Source organism: Lissotriton vulgaris, chromosome 12 (assembly GCF_964263255.1).
Source record: "Lissotriton vulgaris chromosome 12, aLisVul1.2, whole genome shotgun sequence".
Classification (NCBI taxonomy): domain Eukaryota; kingdom Metazoa; phylum Chordata; class Amphibia; order Caudata; family Salamandridae; genus Lissotriton; species Lissotriton vulgaris.
The window spans coordinates 169,644,492-169,670,059 of NC_141700.1; the positions used below are offsets into that span (position 1 = coordinate 169,644,492).

At 45.0% G+C, this 25,568-nt stretch overlaps 1 protein-coding gene across 3 annotated transcripts in view; it reads right to left on the minus strand.

Annotated features, from left to right (window-relative positions):
• ADCY7 (adenylate cyclase 7) overlaps positions 1-25,568 on the minus strand; it is a 565,990-nt gene that overhangs the window by 234,226 nt on the left and 306,196 nt on the right. For all 3 annotated transcript variants that reach the window (XM_086947700.1, XM_086947702.1, XM_086947701.1), the window contains exon 5: positions 24,094-24,243. In XM_086947700.1, coding sequence (XP_086803826.1) covers positions 24,094-24,243 — 150 coding nt within the window. The remainder of the gene's footprint in view (positions 1-24,093; positions 24,244-25,568) is intronic.

The following is a 25,568-nucleotide window of genomic DNA, read 5'->3' on the forward strand; positions in this document are numbered from 1 at the left end:
ATGTGGTGGTGTCCCTGAGTGATGTGGTGGTGTTCTTGAGTGATGTGGTGGTGTTCCTGAGTGATGTAGTGGTGTCCCCGAGTGATGTGGTGGTGTCCCCGAGTGATGTGGTGGTGTCCCCGAGTGATATGGTGGCGTTCCTGAGTGATGTGGTGGTGTGATGTGGTGGTGTTCCTGAGTGATGTGGTGGTGTCCCCGAGTGATCTGGTGGTGTCCCCGAGTGATCTGGTGGTGTCCCCGAGTGATCTGGTGGTGTCCCCGAGTGATATGGTGGTGTTCCTGAGTGATGTGGTGGTGTGATGTGGTGGTGTTCCTGAGTGATGTGGTGGTGTCCCCGAGTGATGTGGTGGTGTCCCCGAGTGATGTGGTGGTGTCCCCGAGTGATGTGGTGGTGTCCCCGAGGGATGTGGTGGTGTCCCCGAGTGATGTGGTGGTGCCCCTGAGTGGTGCCCCTGAGTGATCTGGTGGTGTTTCTGAGTGATGTGGTGGTGTCCCTGAGTGATGTGGTGGTGTCCCTGAGTGATGTGGTGGTGTTCCTGAGTGATGTGGTGGTGTCCCTGAGTGATGTGGTGGTGTCCCTGAGTGATGTGGTGGTGTTCCTGAGTGATGTGGTGGTGCCCCTGAGTGATGTGGTGGTGCCCCTGAGTGATGTGGTGGTGCCCCTGAGTGATGTGGTGGTGCCCCTGAGTGATGTGGTGATGATGTGGAAAATAACGTAAACAAACAAGACACTAATAAACTGGAAAAAGTCATAAATGTAACCAACTGATTTTGGCCTCAGAAGTTCACATGCCCACAATTCCAGATTTCACTCACTGGATCAGGCTGAAATCCTGAGCCAACTGAAACGCCCACACAGTAAGCTGTAACACAAAGACAAAAGACCCACGGGCATTTGAAGTTCCACATGTTTTCAGGAGTCAGCAGCCAATTTAAAACATATTTATGCAAATACGCAAAGAAAACTTCCAATCCTGCATCTGAACTTCAGTAGCACGAACAGGAAGGAGAAGCCAGACAGGACCTGCAGTGTTTAAGAAAGAAAAGTCTGAAAGTAACGGGGGGGAGTGGGTGGGGGCCTGGAGGAAGTGAAAGGCCCTTCCCACCCACTAATCATTTACTCCTTGAATTGTATCTATCCATGGTAGCTGTAATATTGTGATAATTTTTCTATGAACTGCGCTTTTATGTACCTTTTATGATACTTTTATATCGAAATAAAGATGAAATTAAATGAATGAAAGGCATCGTCACCCATCGGAAGAAACAAAGAATTTGACATGAGTATGTAAGTTAGGGCTTCCTTTACACTGGGCTATCACAAAAGTGTTTGTCCACAGAGCAAGCAAACAGCCCTTTAGAGGAAGCCAAACTCCGCAAATAAAACGACAATTAATCTGGAGAATTTTAGAAGGAAATGTTATTATTAGAAGCACAGGATTTACAGTAGACCAGTTATTAAATTGTTGATCAAGCTAGAATATACTGTACGCAAGTGAGATTCCCAACCTTGAAGAATCGAGACTTACCCGAAGAGAGCTCAGAACTGACTGATGAAGTTTCATACTTTACGGGATTTTACATCCTGTGACAGGCGCAGCTGTATAGGGTTCTACGATGCACTTGCACCCTATGTGAGGACTGACAGTATTCAGCTGTCCGCTTTACGTGTTCACCACACTTCAGCCTAACTACAGGCTTTGTCAATGCTCGCTTCATGCGTCTCCAGGATTGTAGCGTAGGGAAGCTATGCTCCGGAACGGTTTTGCCTCGACACAAATTAAATGCTTGTATGGCACCGAGTAAGGCAGCTAATTCTGCTTTCCGGAAGCCTGCTGATAGCATCTTGTTAGGAGGCAATGGGCTGCAATGTTACACAAGCAATGGGAAAGAAGCAACACAAGCAAAACAACAAGGGCAAAACAGAAAAAAACATTTTTAGAAAGCGCAATCACAGTGCAAGCAGCAGAAAGGCGACGAGTGACAGCAACTATGAGAAGTGGTGGGGCGGGGAAAGAAGCAATACAGGTTGGAAAGAAAAATACGCCCGTCACAGTTTCGACTTACTCTATGTTGCATCATTTCTACTGCCCCTGCACTGATCCGCTGATTTGTGAGAGACAGCAATGCGGATGAGGGAGTCACACAGGCAAGACGACAATGTGCATCGTGGGGCAGGCGGGGTGCACAGAAAGGCATGGTACAAGAATGACGGGGAGCCAGAGGGTGTGGATTGAGAGAAGCATACAATGGCCTACACCCATCATTGGTTAGAGAGAGGGCAGCTGCAGGCCCGCAATTTACAGGCTCGTCAAGGGAAGCAGAAACAAAACACAAAAAAGCAAATGCCTTTTTTAATGCCAATGCAGCAGAATCTTTGCAGGCTGGGCTCATGCAGCCCGTCAAATAAATAAGCGGGCGTTGTACAGGGACCCCCGTGGCTGCTATTCTACCACTGCCCGGCCCCCGGCCCCCTGCCCCCACACACATACCACCGTCTTGCTTTTTCCTCAGGCAAACGGAACATCGCCGCCGGCCTGCGACCAGGAAGTCAGGCAGGCCGGGCAGGACAACCGGAAACAGGAAGTAGGAGGGCGGGAGCCTACCCCGCCTCCCACGGAAGAGCCGCGGCTGTTTGGAGCACCGGAGCAGGCAGGAGCCTACCCTGCGCCCCGGTGCCGAAGGAAGAGTCCTGCTGCCGGGCCCTGCAGCTGCCGATGAGAGGAGAGCCGCCGCACCAAGGAAGCCGGTGAGTGGGGCATGTGTGTGTGTGTGCGCGCGCGTGCGGGGGCCGGGGCTGTGTATATGTGTGAGCGTGTGTATGTGTCTTGGAGTCTGTGTGTATGCGTGTGTGTGTGTGTGTGACTGTGGGGGGGAGGGGGTGTGTGTGTAGGTGCGGCGGCGACGGGGGGGAGGGGGTGTGTGTAGGTCCGGCGACGGGGGGTGTGTGTGTGTGTGCCTGTGTATGCGTGTGCCTGTGCCTGTGTATGCGTGTGGCTGTGCGCATGCGTGAATGTGGGTGCGCGTGCACGCAGCTGAATCCAGCCGGGGAGAAGCGCGTGGCAGTTTCTTGTCCGTCATTCCCCCGTGTCAGCTCGCTATAGTTCTCCACCTGGACCGCATCCTTCGGATGCGTGTTCCCAGGCTCGACCTAAAAAGGAGCACAATGCCAAAGATGGAATGTGGGAGCTCCTCGACACATACCTGGAGTCACGAAGGACTTAACGACAGACCCCCCCCTCTTTCTTTCTCTCCTCTTTCTGCATTATAATATATATATATATAATGTACTGTATGTAACTTTTGATATGAAACTGAAATTAAAAAAAAGAAATTTGCGTTTCTTGTTTAGCTATTCTTCCTTCAGAGTGGGGAAGGCTCCCTCCTTCGCTTTCACCTGACGTAAATCAAGGTTTTGCCTTAACAATGTAGGAAGGACTATGGCATTGTGAGCAAATCCAGGAATACTGGCGCAACATCCACACGGTCATGAGTGAAGTATTGGGAGGGGAAATCGGGACGGAAGCGCCCAGGTGCCTCCTTAACATTTGGGAACCTACCGACCTCAACACTAATACTACGAAATGGGTCACACATGGCTGCATGATTGCCAAGAGAAATATTGCACAGCTATGTGGAGCCCGCACCTGCCCACGGTCATAGCTTGGTAGCGAGATCGTGACTGGAGTATGCTAAGAGAGAAAACAGTCTATGTGGCCCGGGGTTGTCCCCGCAAATGGTCCAAGATTTGGGCCCCCTGGAAAACATACCGGGGCGATATATGTACCCCTATCCGTGAAGCCGAGGATGATTGTCCCCCCCTCCCCATGAATTTCAATGAAGTACGCTGCTGTATTGTATGTAACCTGATTTCACTGTAACCCTTTATTGATTCTGGGAATTTTGTACCTCATGTCGAGACTGTTTAATAAAAAGATTTACAACAACAACAAAAAACTATGAAGGAAGGGTAGTTTCCGGTCTAGAAGTAGGGTAACTAATTTGGTAACATTAAAAAAAGCAATGGGAACACCAAATGTTCATTTCATATACTGGTAAATTACATTTCATGTAATCTTGTCTCATTTCACTTCGTTTACCTGAATTTCACAAAAAACATGCAATTTACACAACCTAGCGTGAATGTGCCATGAAATGTTTCTGAATACCACAAAGTTACACGTTGGTGAATGTTCACCTAGTTTGACACTTAATATGCACCCTCAAATGCCCACAGCCGCCGAAAGACTCAGCAAGAGTGGGCTCTGGCTATTTAATTTGAAACAGAGAATCCAACACCACTAAAATGGGATTATTCCACCTTACATCTCACCTTGGTGAAAATGACCAGGCTTACATTCTCCTCCCTCTCTCAGGAGGGGTGAACAAAAGAAGGAGCTGAGCCTTCTCTTAGTACAATGTACTAGCTCATCATGGCTTACTGAGAAAAGACCTGTAAGGACAGCCACCTGGTCAACACCTCACCATGAAAATTTAAGGTGTCCTTCAGAAGATATCCAAGAGGTGTACAAACATTGCAGTAAGGATGAAGGGAGTTGAAGAGTACACATTGGAGGCAGAATGTGTCTTAGGCAAGGACAACCAAGTAAACTGCATGGCATGAAAGTTAACTGTTCGACAGAAAATGGAAGTGCAAAGACTTCGAACATCATCAATGTCAAAATGGGCACTGGGAAGGAATAGAGGGCTCAGACCCCAGTCGTTAGTTTAAAAATGTATTTCCAGGCATATGTGACTAGGATTGGGATCAACAGAATTAACAGGCCTAAAACTTTCACTTGACTGACCATGTAAAATTTCTTCTGCACCTCAATGAAAGCTGCCTCTAGTCTAGAACTATATTCTTTTTCTGTGGTAACTTTTTACTCCAGCAGGACTTCTTTGAAAGAGCCAGACTGGAAGTAAAGATTATGACTGATGGCCATTTGGTTTTAGTGACCCCTGATTTTTTCTACACAACTGTGGAGAAAATGAGATGACTTTGTCAGATGATCAAACCTTTTGAAGACAGGAAGCTGCATGCATTGCCCCTAGCCCCTGCCAGACTCAAGGATTTAAAAAAATATATTTTTATTGTTTTTTCCAAACATGAGAAAAACTATATAATCTTATAAATGTATATTTTCTCACAGTTCTATCGATATTCGATACAGAACAGCCAATCCCATAGTGGCATATTGGTAAGTCAAAATGTGCATAGCAAGTCAGTTGGAGGCTTCAATTCGATCAACATAGTAGAGCTTAGCCGTCTCGGTCTAAGCCATTGGCTGTGCGTAAAGGTCAACTGAGATGGAAGAACATGCGTTTACTTACATGAGTCAGCTATGTATTGTAGGTTAAAAGAAAAAATAACTAAAGTGACAGTAACACTTCACCAAAAGCCAATAACGATAGAGGGTCAGTGTAAAGGGGATGCAAATATGCAGGTCCATCAGCTCCTGTGGGGTGCCAGCGACTTTCCTCAAAAAGGAGGGTACACAGACACTGTTATCCTAGGGATTAAAATAAGGGAAGGGAGATGCCCAAATGTTTCTATCGTTTATGGAGTAGGGGATGGGAAAGCAGTGCAGAGTCTAGCTGTCGGTCTTTAGGGAGCAGTATGTATAGGAAGGGGGTGTCCTCTGTGGTATTTACATTGGTTTAATGGGGGACTAAAGTCATTAATACCTGCCTTCTGTGAGGGTTGCTCATAATTCATCCCATTACCACGCTATCGGGTATTTACAAAGGCCTCTTGCTTCCTCTCTATGTACGGCTATGCTTTCCCAGGTTATGAACCGCTGTATCGGAGGGCCTAAGGGGGACTTCCAATTCATAGCAATGGGCAGCTTTGCTAGGGTCAGCAATAAGTCAGTGAATTTCGTGCCTGCTTTGCATATTTCTGGATGGCCCTCAGAGCCCAAAAGGCAAGCGACCGAGTAGTGCAATAGGTCCTACTAGTGGTACTTTGTATGTCGATTGAACCTGTTGCCAAAACTAAGCTACCAGACATCACGTGGTAAAAATCCTCCCTATGTATGTGACAGCAGGGATGGGGAATGGCTTGGCAGCCTAAAGCAGCTGACATGTGAGCCTGTAGCTCTGCACCTGCCTGCCAATTATCCTGCTTTATCGGCGACAGCTCCGGATCAGAGGCTCGGTGAGGGGGTGGGACTGGTGCACCGGGGGAGCCCCAGTGAGCGCCAGAAGCCACCGGTCACCCGAAAGAGCCCGCATGGCTGAAACCAGGGAGCGGGATTGCGGACCGCACCCCGGCAAGATGGCGGCCTAGGTCCCTGGAGTGCCAGAAGAAGCTGAGGCAACTCTGGTTTGCGGGGCTGTGACAGAACGACCCGTCGGCAGTAAGGTCTCCCAGAGGCAACTGTCCCACAGTGCGGAGGGAACAGCGGGAACTGGGCAGCCGGAGAGCGATCAGCACCCTGGGCATTTAAGTGAGGCCCGGAGGACACCACGACGGGGCCACATGGAGTCCGGCAGTAGAAGTACAGGCTCCCAGCATGATGGAGGAGAGAGAGGCAGCCTGAGACAGACGTCCCACCAAGAGAATTTGCAGGTGAAAGGGAGCCCGGGCGAGGACATCCTGCATGAGCGGAGAGAGCTAGGAGACCCGGGCTGTCGGGTGCATCTGGAGCCCGAGATGACCGACTGAGGCCTTGGTGGCACTGCGGCCCTGAACCCTGGATGGACCCCGAGCAAGCGAGGCTGCAAAAGCGGCTGTGGAGAGTGGCCCGGTGGAGTCGATGGGCGAGGGGGGTGATGACGGCACACCAAACGGATTCCAGGACACTAAAACGGATGGAAGCACTCGCTGAGTGGGAGGCAGGTATAAGGGAAAGTGACCTGGCCACAGTAAAGAGGCCCTGAGGGCCGGTGCACTGGGAACCAACAAGACCGTGAGATCTAGGGCCTTTGCCCATATTGCAGACACCCTGGGACTGGTTTGAGCGGAGGGTACCTGAGCGGGAAGGTCCCGGCTGTAGTGGAAGCGCACTTGTCATGCCGCACGCAGGGGGAAGCAAGGCCTGCCTGATTGGGAAGAGGTTACCAAGGCCAGAACCAATACAGCAGGTGCTGAACAGGCCTCACAGGATGCCTTTAGGGTACCTGACTTCTATCACTGCGACGGAGACGGCCGCTTGGTGAGCGCCCAGAAACGTGCACTGTGGGCCTGGCAATACAAAGTGAGATGTCCAGGTTGAGAGGCGGCCTGCTGGGAGTCTGCTGGAGGTAGTACCACTGGGGTGGATTGATGCCTAGATTACTGGACTGCAGGAGAGCACCAACAACATACCGGTCTTGGAGCACCCCCTTACGATGGGCAAGCCTATAGTGAAGCAGCCTGGGGATGCCCTGGACCTATAGGGGAATACCCAGGAACAGGTGCAAAAAGACTTAGGCAGTAGCCCCCCTGAGGACCCTGTGCAACAGCAATTGACCAGAATACTGGACGCAATAGCGGATACAAAGCCAACGCTAAATCAGGAAATAAATACGGTGTCAGTGGGGCTGGGCTTATTGAGAGCAAACATACGAAACTAGTAGAGATAGTGAAGCGGACAGAGTCCTCTCTTGCAGACATTGCACAGGCACAGAAGGTGTTGACACCTCAAGTAGGGAATCTATCTGATAGGGTCTGTACCCTACAACAGAGCTCAGAGGAAGCCGAAGGACGGAACAGGAGGACCAATATCAGGTTCCATGGACTGCCTGGGGGGGGGGGGGGCGCAAAGAGATGACATGGTTGCTTACCTTGAGCGCTGGCTCCGAACGTTGGTCGCACTTGAGGGCCTGTCAACATTTGCCACTTTGGAGGGAGCCCACCGTGTCCCTACCAGGCCGCCGGCTCCGGGCGGCCTCTGCACCCAGTGGTGGCCAGGCTCCTTCACTTCAAGGACAGAGATACATTGTTACAAAAGGCACGGGCTGTGAGCCGCTATGTGGTGGACAATAGTAAAGTTCCACTCTTCCCTGACTACACACTAGGGGTACAGAAATGCCGCATGTCTTTCCTTGAGGCTAAGAAATCCCTACAAGAAGAGGGTCTCCAGTATTCATTGATATTCCCACCCAGACTGCGTATACTCTTGGATGGGAAGGCACATTTCTGTGAGGATCCCAAAATGGCGTGGGAATGGATTGAGGCCTATAAGACGGAGGGCCCACAAGCAGCACCGAGGTTTGCGGCGCCGCCCCGGGAACGAGACCCTAGGAAATGACTCAGGGGCGAGGTGCCCCACAGTTCCTCACAAACAGAGAAAGAGAGAGCAGAGGCTCTGTAGGCTGTTGTCATGCAGGGCAGGCCATCAGAAAGGGGATCCCGCTCCCTGAGAGGGACCGAGAGGTCGGAATCTGACTCCTCCCCCAGTGGTAGCATTAACTTACTGTGGTGACCCTGAAGACAGCTGGTGAGATTATTTGATATCAACACTTGCAACTGTTTACTGGGGGCTTCCGTGGGGGCAATGGGCTGCCTGCTGGGTTCCCGGGCGCCGGCCGGTACAACCAACTGGGGCTGGTGCACCATATACAGCTTCTCTTGTTCTTGGTTCCATTGCGATAACTGCCACACCCCCTTAAGGTCCTCACAACAGTGGGTTTGGATCTCAACTAGTTGCTGATGTTTTACTTAAGGTTTGGGCGGCTGACGGTTGTCCGATTGTCCTGCAATTGGGGAGTTGTTCGACATGGGCATTTTCTTACTGGTTTCTCGCATTTAGTTTGCAGAGGAGGGTGGGTGTGTATAACTGGGGGCCTGAAAATTGGGAGGTCTGCAGAGACGAGCTGGGGAGAGGTTCTGTGTCATTATGCTGCCTGCACATGATACGTTAACGTTTATAACTTGGAATATAAGAGGGATGGGGACCATGGCTAAACGGCACAACGTGCATACCTACTTGAAGCGGACAGATGTCCATATAGCCCTCCTCCAGGAGACTCACTTAATTGGCAGCAAGGTCAAAAAGCTGCGCAGGAGGTGGAGAGGGCAGATATATGCAACTACTTACTCAGTCTATGCTAGAGGAGTATTGAGTTGGATACGGCCCGGGGTCCCCTTTGATCATATCCCCACTGTAATAGATAGCAAAGGTATATTTGTGCTTATTGTAGGGAGGCTGGTGGGTCGGAAAGTGATGCTTGGTAATGTGCAAACACCTAACCTAGATCAAGTTGCATTCCTCGCTGCCCTCTCGGCTCGGATGGCTGGATGCATGGGGGTATGTAGTGCTAGTGGGAGACTTTAATTGTTTTGCAAAAAATCTGTAGCAGACCATTCCCACCCCCCTGTCCCAGGAGCAAAGGCCAATCGCACAGCATCAGGGTTATGCAGCTGGATAAATCATTTGGGACTAGAGGATATTTGGAGGGTGCAGCAAACCGTGGATAGAGAATATTCTTACTCCTTTCCAACACATCAAGTGCACATCAGATTAGATACATTCCTGTACACACCAGCCTTTATTACCTCCATCATACACACAGAATACCTGGGACGGACCTTTTCAGACCATGATCCCTTATTACTGATCCATCAGCCTTTGGGGAGACGGCAGCCTATCCCTCTATGGAAGATGACCCCACTGACGTTGGAAGATGTTCCTTTCCAGGAATCCCAGGGCACCCTCATTGATAAATTTTTCCCAGCCAACGCTCAAACAGCTCCCACTGTGTTAGTAGAGTGGGAGGCATTTAAAGTGATGGTGAGAGGACATTGCCGGGGTCAGTCGATTGGAGCGCAGCAGGAAATCTGACAAGAGTTACTAGATCTTGTGGCTGAGATTCGCCAATTAGATAACACCCAGGGACACGACGCTGCATCCACGGTGCAACTGCAAGAGACGCATGCGAGTTATAATGATGTATTAGAAAGGCTGAGATGCCATAGCCACAAGGAGTATTTGGATAAGGTGCAGAGGGAGGAGGGGTAGGCTGGCTGACTGCTTGTGTGGTTGATCAAACCCAAAATTAAAGGGGCACCAATCATGCGAGCCCAGATGGACACAGGTGAATTGATCTATAGCCCCGAAGCAATTACTATGTGTCAAGAATATCATGAGAAACTGTATTTTGCCACCGGCCCTTCGCTCCATGGTTAGAGATTTCCTGGCCGTTCGCCGCTCCAAACTCTGGACAGACATACACAGGAGGAGCTGGGAGGCCTGGTGACACTGCAGGAAGTCCGTGGGGCCATTGCGGGTATGGCGTTTGGCAAAACACCATGGCCTGATGGCCTGATGGCCTCCCTGCAGAATTTTAACCAAGATATGCAGCCCAGCTAGCGCTGCAACTGGTTATCCTGTATGTTGAATCTCTACGTCTAGGAGGTTTCCCTGAGTCCACTCAAAGTGCTCTGGTGATCCCTCTCCCCAATACAGTAGACATGGGAGCAGCGGTTAGGGAATATAGACCGCTGTCTATGTTTAATTTGGGCTTCAAGATTCTCAGCAAACCATTGGCACTTAAGACTGCTCCCGCACATGTAGGCCCTTATACATCCAGATCAAAACAGCTTAATGTCATCCCGCAACACTTCCTCCAATCTTCGTAGACTTTATTCGATCCTTTACCATGATTAGGCGAAGTCCATGCCACAGACTGCGGTACTTTCGATCGACCTCGAAAAAGACTGACACGGTTGGCTGGAACTACCTGTTTGAGACAATGTTATGGATGGGCCTTGGGAACGGCTGGGTGAAATGGGTGCAACTCCTGTACACATCCCTCACGGTGAGGGTTAGGACAGGTAAAACTGTATCTCCCCAGTGCCAGATATTACATGGAACCCGGCAAGGGTGCACCCCTCTCAACCCTTCTATTTGCGCTTGCCGAGCGGCCTGCAGATTACCTGGATATTCATGTGTTTCACGCTATGGACGACCTGAAGGAAGAGAACCTGGATAAGACGTTGCGGCCCCTCAGATCCTGTGTTCTCCTTTGGCGCACCCTGCAATTGCCCATCATGGCCAGGATCTCACTGAATAAGATGGTTGAGCTACCATACCTCCTGATCTTGATGGCTCAGGGGGTGGTTTCAACCATTGAATTCCTTAATAAGAGACCTGATATGGGGAGAAGGGCGGCGGAGGGTGTCTTTGAAAACGCTGCAGTGCCACATGACAGAAGGTAGCCTAGGGGTAACATACTTTGAACTCTACATGCTGGCTGCCTAGCTGCGATGGCTGGTGGAAGGGGTGAACGCAGAGGGTACATGCTTGATGGAGCCCAGCTCACGCCTATTGTTGGCTAAACTTTTGGAGGCGGCAGTTGCAGTTCCATACCGCTCGACGCTATAAACTACAGCCTCACAGACCTGGAAGCGATGTTTGGCCAGATTAGGAGGATCCCCAAGGAGGGCTCGAAAAACTCAATCGCCCGCTCCCTTTTGCGAGCAAAATTTTATTGTGGTAAGCTATTTTTAGGTCCTACTTGCCCTTCTTGGCGAGTAGGAAGATAAACTGACTTTTGACCCCTGTCTCAGAAAGCAGAGCAAATGTGACAAGATAGCAAGATTTAAAGGCATCTTCATTGCTCACAAAGTGAACGAACAATAAAAATGGCTTTAAATCTTGTTAACTTGTCGCATTGGCTCACAGAGGTCAAGTGCAATACAAGTATTCTTTTAGGTTATTAGACCTGGAGGTCCAGTCACAATTTTTAGATTTTTTGAGCCCTGCCAAGGTATACCCCTATGCTACCATTAGTGGGTCTTCCTCGCGGTGACCCTATGATGACATTTACAGCAGAACAACTGGCACCCTGGACGAAGGCGGGTTTGGAGACTGTTACCAGGATAATATCCTAATACCGTTTGTGGTTCTGCTGGACGGTTGTTGTCTTCCCCCTGGTCAATTCCTACAGTACGAGGCGTTGGCACCGACCTTTGGGCAGTTGTGGGGAAAGGGTAGAGAGGAACTTGACACACCCCATGCTTCACTCACTGATCACCTTGGGCACTGAGAGGCGCCAAGTGAAGTGGCATCATGACGCCATTGTCACCGCGTCCCCCGTCCCATTAAGGAAACTCCGAGGGAAGTGGGAGAGGGTAGTAGAGAGGGAGTTTACAGACGCAGAGTGGTGCAGGATTCTTCGATCCCCCAAGAAGATTTCCCAAAATACCGTCTCAAAAACATGCAATTTAACTTTGTACACATGGCTTATATGACAGCACGTCGTCTCAATGTTCTGTTTGGTGGGGAAATGCGGAATTGCCGGTGCTGCGCCCACATAGATGCCGATTTCATGCACATGACATGGGGCTGCATCAATCTCCATGCATACTGGAAAGCGATACTAGCCAAGATTAAAGACACACTGGGGCAGGAACTGGCTTCTACTGTGGAGGTCTGCCTGATGGGACTATTTCCCCGGCCACATGAAGGGAAAGTCGGGAATAGTCTAATAGATCTAACTTTGGGTTTAGCACTGGCTTGGAAGTCCGCTGCCGGGCCACAGATTGTCAGCTGGAACCGGGACGTAATTGGTTGGGCTAGAGCTGAGGGTAGAGCGCTCAGCTGGAAGGAATCGAGGGGAATACAGAAGTGCCACATCGCGGACCAATGGAAAGAAGCCCTGATGGTCTTGGAAAACCCAACAGAAACGAGTAGTGAGGGAGGGGATTTTGGAAGTGATAGCGAGTAACGTGGGCGCCTCATTGCAATAGCTCTATAGCTTACAACTGCCCAGATGGGCAGAGGTGGCCATCCCATAAAATACGCACCCCGATCAGAGGGGTAGACATGCGAGCTGAGAAGGGCATGAAAATGAAGGTGGAGCCCACCACGCAGCCCTCACTGTACTCCATAACTGATAACCTACACGCTCCCCACTAGGACCTGCACTCACCACCCTCTCTGCACAAGGTTTTTGTTAGTAGTTCAGTTTATATAACTGATCCCAGAAGTATAGATGACATTTCCCAGCCACAGTCAGGTGCTGGATGCCTCCCAAATGGAAGGGGCATTAGGAAAAGGCTATACATTTTGGAGTATATATAACTGTGAATCACTGCCTCGACTATAAACATGGCGCATACTCTGTAAACATTAAGAAGAAACACATGTAAGACTTAAGCTGTAAAATCAGAATGGAATTTATACGCAATTGCCTCTGTAAAGAAAAATACATTTAAATGGAATAATTGATTTATATGAGTACACTAAAGCGTTAAATACAAAATGTCAATAAAAATAGGTTTTTTTTATTTTTATTTGACAGCAGGGACAGTGAGCTGTGGAAGCTGGATACATCTTGTTGAGCATGTGGAGAATAGATGTGCTCCATGAAGCTGATAATATTGAATTTAGTGCAGTCAGGCATTGTGGGAAACCTTGCATGGATATTAGAGTAGTTTGTCTCATATCTTGTCAGTGAATGTGTGGTCAAAGTCTATTTCCCAGTGAGATTTGAGCTTATCCATGGGGGTGAGGAGTGATTACAGTTATTTATTGAGCCACATAATTAGTCTGATCCTGATATAGCTAAGTGTAGGTGGTGCCTCAGTGGTAATAAATCCTCATCTACGCCAGAAGCGGACTGTGGATGGAAGGTGTATGAGCTAGTCTGCAATGAATTAAAAACAGATATCATCCCATTCTCGAAAAGATACCCTACTGTGGTGAGGCCAGTGTGCGCTCAGTGGACTGTCATAGATTTATTGCGAGGAAGCGGGATTGTAAATAAAAGTGCTAGAGGCATATCGGGGGCAAATGGTGTAGTGGCTCAGGACCGATTGAGGTTCAACCAATTGCAGGTTTGTGACACCCCGGAAAGCAGATGTTGATCGTTTTGTGGTCTTTTAGGGCATAGTACCCACTGTGCCATTCAGTCTATTGCATTAGTTCTCTGTGAAGTGCCAAGCTCAGTTAAAAAGAAGCCTGCTAGCCACCCCGAAAGCTATTGCATTTGCGCTGCAAGGTAGTAGAGCTCGAAGTCAGGGACTCCACGCCCTCCCTGATCAATCCATCATCTCAGGGTGGCCACAGCAACCCTAGGGCGGCCCCAATTCCAAATCAAGTCATGTAATATCACAACCATCTCTTACCTAGGCAGCGCATAAGGTAGGTTGGCATAGTAATAAAACAATTGAGGTAGCATTACCATTTTTACCATTGCTATTCTACCCGTCGTCGACAAATGGAGGATGTGCCAAAAGGAAACCTGGGCGAGGAGGATCGCACCATGTGCCCAATATTCTCGCCTATCACATCTGTTTCAGCTTGGGGACCCATGTAACCATATAACTAAATGTAGTGGACTACCATTGTGGAAGTAGAGTCCCTGTGGATCCCCACTCAGGCAGAGTTTGAGGTTGCTTCGGGAATATGGTAGCCATATCCCAGTTTACCTGCAACCCAGAAATGCAGCCGAATACACCCAAATCTTCGACGATCTCTTCTACATGAGTCCCCACGTTTCTGACGTAAAGCAAAATGTCCTCTGCATATAGAGAACATGAGTCTGTACCCATGTCAATGGGTATTCCCCAGTTTCTGCTGATCATTCAGGATCAAATTGCAAAGGGCTGCAACACAAGGGTGAAAGGGAGAGGAGAAACCAGGCAGCACTGCCATGTACCTCTATGGACGTTATAGGACTCTGATATCATTCAGCCAGCAGGTAGCCAGGCCGAAGAGATAGCATAGAGTAATTGAATTTACTTAAGGAATGCGCCCCAGGCCAAAGTGGGCCATGACCATATGTAAGAATTTCCAACTAAGGAAGTCGAAGGTCTTCTCTATATCAATCTCTACCAGAGCACTTAGGCCACTGCTTCGGACCAGTTTCCGTAATTTGAAACAGTCTGCGGATATTTTGAGATGTACGTTTACCAGTATAAAACCACTCCAGTTGGGTTGGACTAAGTGTGTAAGATTTTGTGCCAGTCTGTGATTTATCTCAATATTTTATAATACACATTAAGAACTGAAAGTGAGTAAAGTTGTTCCTGCATTCTCAAAGGTTTAAGTAGATCTGTTACTAGTGCCTCCCAGGTGATGGGCAGCTAACCCTGGGTATATGCTTCATTATAAAGCTCAATCTATTTGGGAGCCAGTGTTTACAAGTAAAAGTGGCTGAAACATGTCGACTGATAATTAGGAAACTACCACTTAATTAATTGTGGACGAATTTCCAACACATAAGTTTTAACTAACCTGTCCTTAGTGATCATTAGAATAAAGTTAATTTTGATACACTACGGACTAATTTTTAACCATCCACCACTCACTAGTTTTCTTTGCACAACACTGCCTGAACTCACCAACTCGCTCTGCAGTAAATCTGGTGTTGTAGCACACAAAAGAGACACTCTGTCTCTTTTGTGGGGCCCGATGATGAAGCATGTCATCACTAGGTGGTGAGTGAGGGCTTTCTCTAACGCTTTAAGTGAAGCCGTTTACCTGCTCCTGACGGTGCTCGAATACTACCATTGGACACTCTTTTCTTGTTTATACAACTCTGCCTCGCCATTTGGCCAATACCTTTCGCCCCTCTGCTACGGTTAGGTGGGTCTCTTGGAGCATAGCATAGCAATGCAGATTCCCCTACGATTCCAGACTCACGGTTGTCTTAGATTCTTCACTTAGAAAATCTAATCCAAAGAATTTTCAAACCCGGAGGCATGTCTAATATTTAATTTAGATTATTAACTAGATGTCACACATTAATAGTGTTGTCTGGTTGGTAGGGGATAGAAGGTAAGCTTGGCACACTGATCAGGGAAGGTGAGAGAAATTGGTTTGTTGGTTGACAGGGGTTTGAGCCCTGGCCAAGCAGCAACCACAACCCTTGGCACAAGCCAACCCTAAATTAACCTGTGCTCAACCCTCTGGTACCTTGGCGTAGACCAATCAAGTTTAACTTAGGGGCAATGTGTAAATTATTTGTGCAAATTATTTGTGCAACACTCCAAACAGTAACAAAGTGAAAACACTACACAAAAAAGATCCCACACCAAGTTATAAAAATAGAACGTTCTTTAATAAATAAAATAAGGCCAAAAACAACACAAATACAACCAGTAGAACTGGAGATATGTAATTTTAAATATATAGAATTGGCCGACTACAGGGACCCAGTTAGGTCTGCTGAACAGAGTACCTTAAATCCTGGTTTGCGGAGTGTTGCAAGAATCTGCATCAAAGATGCATGACGCAGCCAAAGCAATGTGCCAGTTCCGCGATGCAGCGAGGCTTCGATGCAAGAGCCTGTGTCATAATTGAGGATCCCTTCGACGGGACTTGAAATTTGAAGTCCAGGGTTGAGGATGCTGTGCACAGTCGGGGCGATGCGTCGGTTCCAAGGAGCTACAAGGCTGTGATGCGTGCTTTCAGTAACGTCATTAAGGCTGCCTGTGATGAGAAATGCGAGGGCCTGGCCGAGGATGCATCACATGCAGCAGCGGTTCTGAAGGTGTTGCCGGTCTTTGCAACTGGTCTCCATACAGCAGCGGAGAAGCATTGGTTCTGTACGGATTGTGCCACGCAGCGGAGGAAATGCATTGAGTCTGCTGGATCCACAGAGGCTGGCCGAGCACCTTAAGCCCACTTCCAAGGGTCCAGGATTAGGGTGGTAACCCTGGGCACGGTTGACTCACATAGTGGAGAGTCCAGGTGCAGGTGAAAGTTTGTAAGAAGCCTGTTGTGTCCCTGAAACTTCATATCAGGAGGCCAGCAAACTAGCCCTTGGAGTCACCCTGAGTTCTAGGTTCAAGAGATGCGGGTCCAGTCCTTCTCAACCAGGCAAGAGTGCAACTGGTCAGTACAGGAGCGCAGAAGTTCCTTCTGACCATCAGTCAAGCAGAGTGGTAGTCCTTTCAGCACCACAGCAGTTCTTCCTGGCAGTGTATCCACAGGCCCAGAAGGGTATTGAAGTGTTGGTGACTGGGGTCCAGTATTAATGCCCAGTTGTGTCTAAGTGGAGAGAAGCTTTTAGAGGCATGTCTTTAAAGTGCACCGGTGCCCTGCCTTCCTGGCCCTGGCTCCAGACTAACTACCGGGGGTATAAAGCCCTTTGTGTGGAGACGGGAAACATTCTTTTCAAGTGGAAGTGGGGATGGGCCCAGCTCCTCACTCCCATCCTGCTAGTTACGGCCCACCAAGAAACACCTAAGCTCCGCATTGTGAGCGGCTGTCTAGGAGGAATACACAAAGCCCAACTGTCACCCACACCAACTCATGTGACCCAGAGACAGGCTAAGGCACCAAATGGCTATGGAAAGAAAATACCAACTTTCTAAAAGAGGCATTTTCAAAATTGTAATTCAAACTCTAACTCCACCATGAGTTAGGATTCAATTTACAATTCCAGAGGCACCAAACATAGAATGGTGGCCTGGTCCCATTTGGAAACTACACTTAAGAAATATAACAAGGTAACTCCAATGTTATCCCATAGGAGAGGTGGGTCATGCAGTAGTGAAAAACAAATGTAAGAGTTCTTCACTACCCGGGCATGTAAAACCTAAACGTACATGTCCTAATTTTTAAATACATTGCCCACTTCCCTCTTGGCTGTCCAGGTCCTACCTTATGGGTGATTTATATGTACTAAAAAGGAATGTTTGGACCTGGCAAAAAGTGTATTTTGCCCGGTCGAAATGGCAGTTTAAAACTGTACAAACACCGGACTGCCATTGCAGGCCTCAGAGATGTTTAAGGGGCTATTTAAGTGGGTGGCACAATCAGTGCTGCAAGCCCACTAGTAGCATTTAACTTACAGGCCCTGGGCACTGGCAAGTGCCACTTTGTTAGGGACTTGCAAGTAAATTAAATATGCCAATTGGGTATAAGTCAATCTAACGTGTATTTTTTTCTCAAAACATTTTTTAAATAAAAGCTTGTAAGAAAAGGCCAGAGACGTTTTAAGGCATGGGCAAAGTGGGTTCTGGCTCAGGGACCCAGCCTTTCAAGGGGCCCCCTGTTAGAGACAGCTCTGTTGTTGCCCTGATTACCTTGAATAATTCTTAAACATATTGTTTTAAATACCTGTTTTCTTTAACTTAAGGTGTACATGAATTATGTGTGAGAGTCTATTACAGACGTTTTACAGAAAAATGTGTTTATGTTTCATGCAACATCCATAAAAAAAGTTTATTTTCAATCAACACAAGACCTTACATATGAGAAATGGGAGCATGTCACAGAAATTATCTGCAGTAAAATTAGTGAGATGCTGCTTTGTTACAACATTGAAAACACACGCCGGTATCCTTGAAAGGTAGATGTAAATACATTTAGAATTTGGATCAAAGGTCCTGTGCGCCACCAGTAACCTGGCAAAAGAGGGTATGAAAGAGCTGAAATTGAATCATAAACTAAAAATCTGTTCTGAACAGGGGGCCACCAAAGTAAGTTTTGCCCAGGGCCCCCGAAATTCTTAAGATGTCCCTGGAAAAGGAGGTACATTAAAAATATTAATCAGCAATTGACACATCAGTGAAATGACCAAAAAAGCAGGGTTGTCAAGCCTGGCAGTGTGGCCGCTATCTACTGCCAGCATCTACACAATAAAAGGAAACAGACAATTCCAAATAACAGTTGAACATGTTATAAAGAGAGAGCACAAGCACTTTAGCATTGGTTAGCAGTGGTAAAGTCCATAGAGGCCTAAGGCCAACAAAATCAGGAGGTCTGAATGGGGTAAACCACACCAAGGATGCTAGGTCTAACAGATGGGTTCTTTCTGTCAAGAAAAACAAGAGCATGAGGGTTGGGATGCATGGAACGGGGTTGAGTGGACATAATGAGAGGGCAGGCTGGGTCTGGTAGAAAGTGAAGTCTATAAAATAAAAACAAAATTAAAGAACCACTGTCACAAAACCTAGTCGATTGGAAATACACTAAGGATTTAATCTATGATCACGAAGGCATAATTATGAATTTTAACAAGAAACATTAAATGCTTATATCAGAGCAGTAAAAAAAGTCACAGGCTGTAAAACCAGAAAACTCTCAAGGCAGGTATGATTTGTATTAAATAAACCCACATATACTTTAAAGATATAAAACTGTTGGAACAGATGGAACATAGGACTTTGGAGTGTACAACCAAACATGTTTTATTCTGTGGGTTTGCAGTATTAGCCTGTCCTAATTTGTTTCATGTGCTAAGTAAAGCAAATGATTCAAATGATAGATCGGTAATGGTTCAAGTACGTCCCGGAGGGCCATAGAACCCCCGGATACAGCTTATTCCCATTCACACAAGAAAAATGCTCAAATAGATTTATTTTTCATTGATAAAGACCTATTGCATTTTGCAAAAATAAAACTCTATCCGAAAGTTCTAGGAAACCGTACTCCGCTCATGCCATAACTCAAGGTGGAGAAACTGAAGATCGTGCTCTAGATGGACTTTTGATAGCTCTTAGCAGCTAGAGTCTCAAGATACTCAAATGATGCAGAAATGGCTGTAGGATTTTATGCCGCGCATGATTAAGGTACTGCTACCTCGATACTGCAGGGGATGCTATTAAAACTGGAATCCATGGGGCTACATGAAGTTATTCAGTAAGGAAGAAAAAACTATCACAAATTCAAATTCAGAAAACATAAACTTCTAGAGAAGTTCGAATTAATTCATACGCAGGCAAATCTTAACAACAACCAATATTCCCTCTAAGTTATTTTCTCTGTGTACAGCAACAAAACCACTATTTTCTCATTTTCCTTGAGCATGTGCAAAACTCCTTCAGGGTAAGGTAGCTGTAGGGCTGAAAGCAAGATAGGAGTGGTCCTACTAGGCCTTTTTTTTAATTTTTTATGAAACATTTGACAAATGCAAGGTACTTTTTGCAACATGCTTCTAAAACAAAGACATTTTCTTCCACAATTGTTTTAGAACTTCCTATCCAACCAACATGTATTTTTTACATAGCTCTAGTAAGGATGCCAAAAAGATTCAGCTTTAGGTGGGTTGCCAAAAAGATCAATTTACCAATATGGCTTGCTATGAGTCACAGAACTATAATAAATGCTGGAAATAAGAGCAAACAGAAAAAATGACATTGCATATTTTATATAGCCCACACTGTAGAATGCATTCCAGGCACATTTGCGCTGGGACTCATAATGGTGATGGATTAAAGGAGTTTGGCACCATGCCTTACGTGAAGTCCCTCGATATTAACACAGCAAACAGTTGTAAACTTGGGAAAACCCTTTACATTAATGTTAATGTTTCACTCACACTTTGACGCTATACCTATGGCAATACAGTGATACATATCTCTTATTACATTACATTACATAGCATAACATAAGGAAGCATTGCCTTGTGGAAGATAAATCAGGGAGAAGTTTCATAAATTGGTGAATGAACAGGGACATTTCAAGTCTCTCTGAATAAAACAGTTTACTTAGTTACAAATTTGAGTAGATAAACACCGTAGTGCTAAATTTCCTTTCAAATAACTACAACTTAAATACCTGAAAAAAGTATATATTTTTGTCAGCCTGTCGGAGAAGATTGTTATCCTGTAAATGAAGATATCTGCCTCGATTTATTAAAAGAAAATTATTGAAACCCTTTATCCTACTTCACCCATTACTAGCCACGAAATTGAAACTTCTACACTTGATCTTGTTAGTTGGTTGTTGAGGGAAGAAGACCATTTCAATTTTCCAAATATTTTTCTTCTGCTATTACACCATTGATGTATTTCTATTTTTAAAGATTCAGCACACAAAGACCATATCAGAATAACAGATGCAGTTAAATACTGTATTAAAAAAACAACTCCCTGACATACGCTGTCATACTGTCCTATTTCATTATTTAATAGCAATGTCAAAATCTATTCTAAAATTTGGGCACTTTGATAAGTGAAGTTATTGCCAAGTGGGGTCCCTGGCATCATGGATTTGTAATGGGTCGGGATACTGTAGTTCACATCAATTGGAAGAACCACTATTTAATATGGTTTCAGAACAGGGGGATCTCTCACCAGTGATTCTGCAGAAAAAGCATTTGACAAGGTCTCATTGCAATATCTGTGGGTGGTCACGAGGGGGGAGCTGTTTGGCATTGGATTCATAAAATCATTACATATTAGCAACCAAAAGATAAGAATGCAATGATGGAAAGAGCCTCTGACAATATTCATATCTGTACGGAAACTTGCCAGGGATGTCCTTGTTCTTCACTTTTTTTTGCATTAAATCTCGAACACTTTCTGCGAAAAAGCTTATTTATAGAGAGAATAACGCATGTAGAAGTCACTTAATAAAGTTGTTAGCGACCAGACAATATTGTTAATTTATCCCCAGAAGCTGATACAACTGTAAAGACTATTAATTCTGCAGCAGAGATTTATTGTCAAATAGCTGGATATAATCTAAAATAACATAAAACACAAATCATTGTAAATGCTTGTTCTCATGCATAAGTTCTACAAAGAGTTGAATCTGCCATCTATTTAGGAATTACTTTGCCAACTAAAACTAATGATCTAATAGCATGGACTATGGCCGTTTAATGCAAAAAGCAAAAAAAGCTTTAAACAACTTTTTACCTCATTCAGATTACTCTTATTAGACAAAGTAATATTGTTAAAACGTCTATTTCACCAAATGTATTTTATATACACAGAGTTAGGCCCCTATTTTTACAAAATACTTGTTTCTTTGAAATCGATTGAGCTATTAGCAGCTTGTTTGAGGTTACAGGTGACGAAAAAGGGCACTCTAGATTCTTAGACATCCTTTACAGTGAGGCGGTTGGTTTTTTCCTAACTAATTTTAAATTCTATTATTTCCCAGCAATGCTGAAGCACATGGGCTTTTTAATAAATAGTTACCTTTATACAATCACAGGAATGCTGGCTTTCACCTACATATGAAATAAGTGTGGAAGATAAAGCAGAAATATTTCTTATGTGATTTGTAAAGCTGCGCTATTACATAAAAAAGTGCATTTTAGGACAGCACGCTCAGTGATTAGGGTCTGGAAAATGTGGCCAGGATTGTTTGATATTACTCAATTTAACAAATGTACCCTTTATGGAGGTCAGCTTTCCTCCTGCATAGCATCCACAATCAGCACTGCAGGGGTTGGGAAAACCCAGTAATGATGCTACATGGACGAATCTTTTGTAACAGCTCTACGTTACACCTTTACTAAAATTCAGGAAATATTTCATTTATCCAAATTGGTTTTTCAAATAGTACAGATTAGGGATTTCTTTCAAATGTGAGAGTAGATTAAAATGAGTTTTTGGCACAACCAACTACTCAGTGCAATCTAAAAAGAAAATACAAATCAAAGGCTTTGGGTTTATTACTGGATCTTTTCAGAAAGTTGCAATGATGATCTAGAATTTTAAACACATTACTGGAGGGTAAAGCTGAATACTAAAATAACTTTGTCTGCTCAGCAATAATCAATATGTTTGGGGAATAACCTACTGTTATCAACTATCCTGAAAAGTGAACATTATAAAATAATGTTTTGCTTATATTATACACCTTAAAGTTTATTGAAAAAGTGTAGACATGACCACTCTGAATGTCCTAAGTCTCAGCAGGATGGAGCAGATATTTTGCAAATGATTGTTTGCACAATGCCCTTGCTTGCAAGAATATTGGAAATATATATTTAATATGTCAAACAAAATATTACAAACACAAATTCAAGTCTCCATTCAATTGATTATTCTAGGCAATGATCAAAATCACCTCAAAAGAAATCTTCGGCCATTCTTCCTAGCTATTGTGCTTGCTCGGCTTTGTATTGCTGCTGTTTGGCTTAAGCCACCCTCAGTCCGGTGATGGGTGCCAAGGTATGGGGCTTGCTATCACAGAGAAATTTCTCTTTAGAGGCTAAGGAAACCAAGTCATAAAAGAGGTCAGGAGATATGGGGACAGTTAGACAACTGGTTTAACTTGAATGCTGGATAAATAGCATTGACATCATTAATTTCTGCGATGCTTTAATAATTTTTTGCAACTACCACATTTATGGACTGGATGAAAATACTTAAGAATTATATTTTGTGTTTCTGTACCTTTTTATTTAAATATGTCTTCTATTGGTATCTAGTTTTTCCCTTTCATAATACAAAAACAGAAACTGTGATTACCTGTGCTCATGAATGTGAACAGGAAGTGCTTAACATCCTTGAACAGTCTTAAAGCTGAATGCTCGTGAAAGCCTCATGCACTAAGGGGGCCAGTTTGTCAACACTGGCATACAATATGTTTGGAAATTTTAGAATACCTCTGAGAGTCTAAGAACAACCAATTCCAAAGCTTGAAACAGACACTGGACCGTCAATTCCTTGACATTCTGTAAAGAATGATGGCCACCTACGTCTTTATTTCGACGAATACCTCAAATCCAATTTGAAGTCCTTTGATTCAGTGCCTTATCCAAAGAAGTTAATTTATGCTTACTTCAGAAGACAGTGCCTCTTAATTAAAACAAGGTAGCAACTTTTTCTTAAAATTCCTAAAAGGCTGTATTGCTGATTTCTATTTAGCCATATAATCTATGTACTAAGGTTCCTGTCCACTTGTTATTGTTCTTGTTACTTTAGTTTGTATAGCGCCAGCTCACCCACCGGTCTCAAGACGCTTTCAGACCAAGAAACACAACAAATTTTCCAGGCTAGCGAAGAAATAAAGTATCTAAAGTATATCTAAGCTATACACTAAGCTATACAAAATATGGAGTAAAATGGAACCAAGGCTAATATAATGAGCTATTGTGAGTGAGGATATGCCATGAGTTATTGTATTTCTATGATATTTAGTTGTGCCTCACTGTAAAAATCACTGAAAAAATGTGTGCATTAATGCTGAGCCAGATTTTACCAGCCCTCATTCCCCATCTTTTGTTGCATGAGGAACCAATCCACAGCTTCTGCTGAATCCTAATACACTCCCGCCCCTCCTCATGGAATACATCTGGAACCTTTCAATCATTTAATTGGGTCAAGGAGAGAGACTTTTACAAAAGTGTGCAACTCTAGTTCTGCTATTACCAGATCAACTTTAGAAGGGTGAATCAAGAATATGGGAAATTGGTTTAAGTATCCTTAGAAGCAATGCAAATTCACCATTACAATCTGATGGCTACCTGCTGCCTCTTCTGATCCTCTAGTTTCATGCGCATCCGGATGCACCTCAAAGTATATCTGTACAAATCCCTGGAGGCATCCAGCATCTGGTGCTTGTGAAATGCACCCACCAGGTTTCCACAGAGAAAAATCACAGCATTGGAGAGTACCTGGTAAACAGAAATAAACAGTGAGGCCCTTTGAAGTGAACTTGGTAAGGACAGTCCCCAACCCCCCCAAAAAGGAACAAGCATCAGCCCTTTACATTCTGCACTGCATTTTCACTGTGTCTCCTGTTTCAACAGTCTATTGCTATGCATAGATAGCAACCGGGGACAACATGTTGCAGCAGGGATTAGATTAACAATTCAATACAATAAGACACAATTATATTCTCTTTAAACTGCACTTATGTTTTACATAAATTTCACTGGAGTTTACAATTCGTGCAACACAGCAATCTTTATCAGTTTTGCTAAATCACCTATTTTTGTTAGCACATGAAACTGTCATTAAAGTATTCCGTATTGTTAGGGTTAGAAATGGTGATAGGGCTGGCACAGCTCCCATATATAATTGCAGCATTTGTGCCAAAGATAAACACTGGGCAAATTCAGCTAGAGGAGGAGACATTTTAGCACTAATCCATTTCGTTCAAATCATTAATGTTTGCCTGTGTGATGGGAAGATAAATTAGGCTTAAAAAACCAGTATGTATAAAATGCAGTGACATTAATTGACCTCCATTTGGTGACTAATCTGACAAAGCTATAACATTTGTTCTGGATATGCGAACATAACAGTGAATTTCAAGAGCAAAACAAGTGTAGGCTGTTGCCATATATACATACCATTGCTTGAATAAAAGGTAGCCTAATTTATTAACCTTGAGGAATTGTTTGTGAATTGAAGGAAGTGATTCTTAAACTATCATTAAAGTAGTCTTTAAGTATTTTCATAATGTACATCAATTCTTCAGAACAGCATTCAGTTGCTCATCGTGTTAATTGTCAACAAGAGTATCCCACACTCTTGTGCGTGCACACTCTACAAGCTCTGATCATACACTCTTTTGGATTGGTGTACATTTCTAGTTTTTGTCTCAACAATATTCAACAAAGTTATACAGCTCAGAATTATGTCTCATTCGAGTCATTGGGCACAGAGATAAATTACAGTGTTACAGGAACCGCTGCTAAATTAACAGGCTTCTTTTTATTTATTTTTTTATTTTTATTTATGGTATTTATGCATACAGTAAACAGGGATCGCTTCCCCTTGGGAAGCCCGCCGGTGTGCATACAGGTTAAGACATACAATACAGGTCCTTTGTCTGGCCCCCTTTTCTTGTTTGTAGGAGTAATGTAGGGAGAAAGAAATAGAAAAGATGTGAATAAGTAAAGAGAGATTGAGACAGTAGTTTAAGACTGGTAACAATTGTGGTACTGGGGTGTATATCTGCATGCAGAGGGTTCATTCTGGTTGGTTGCTTCTT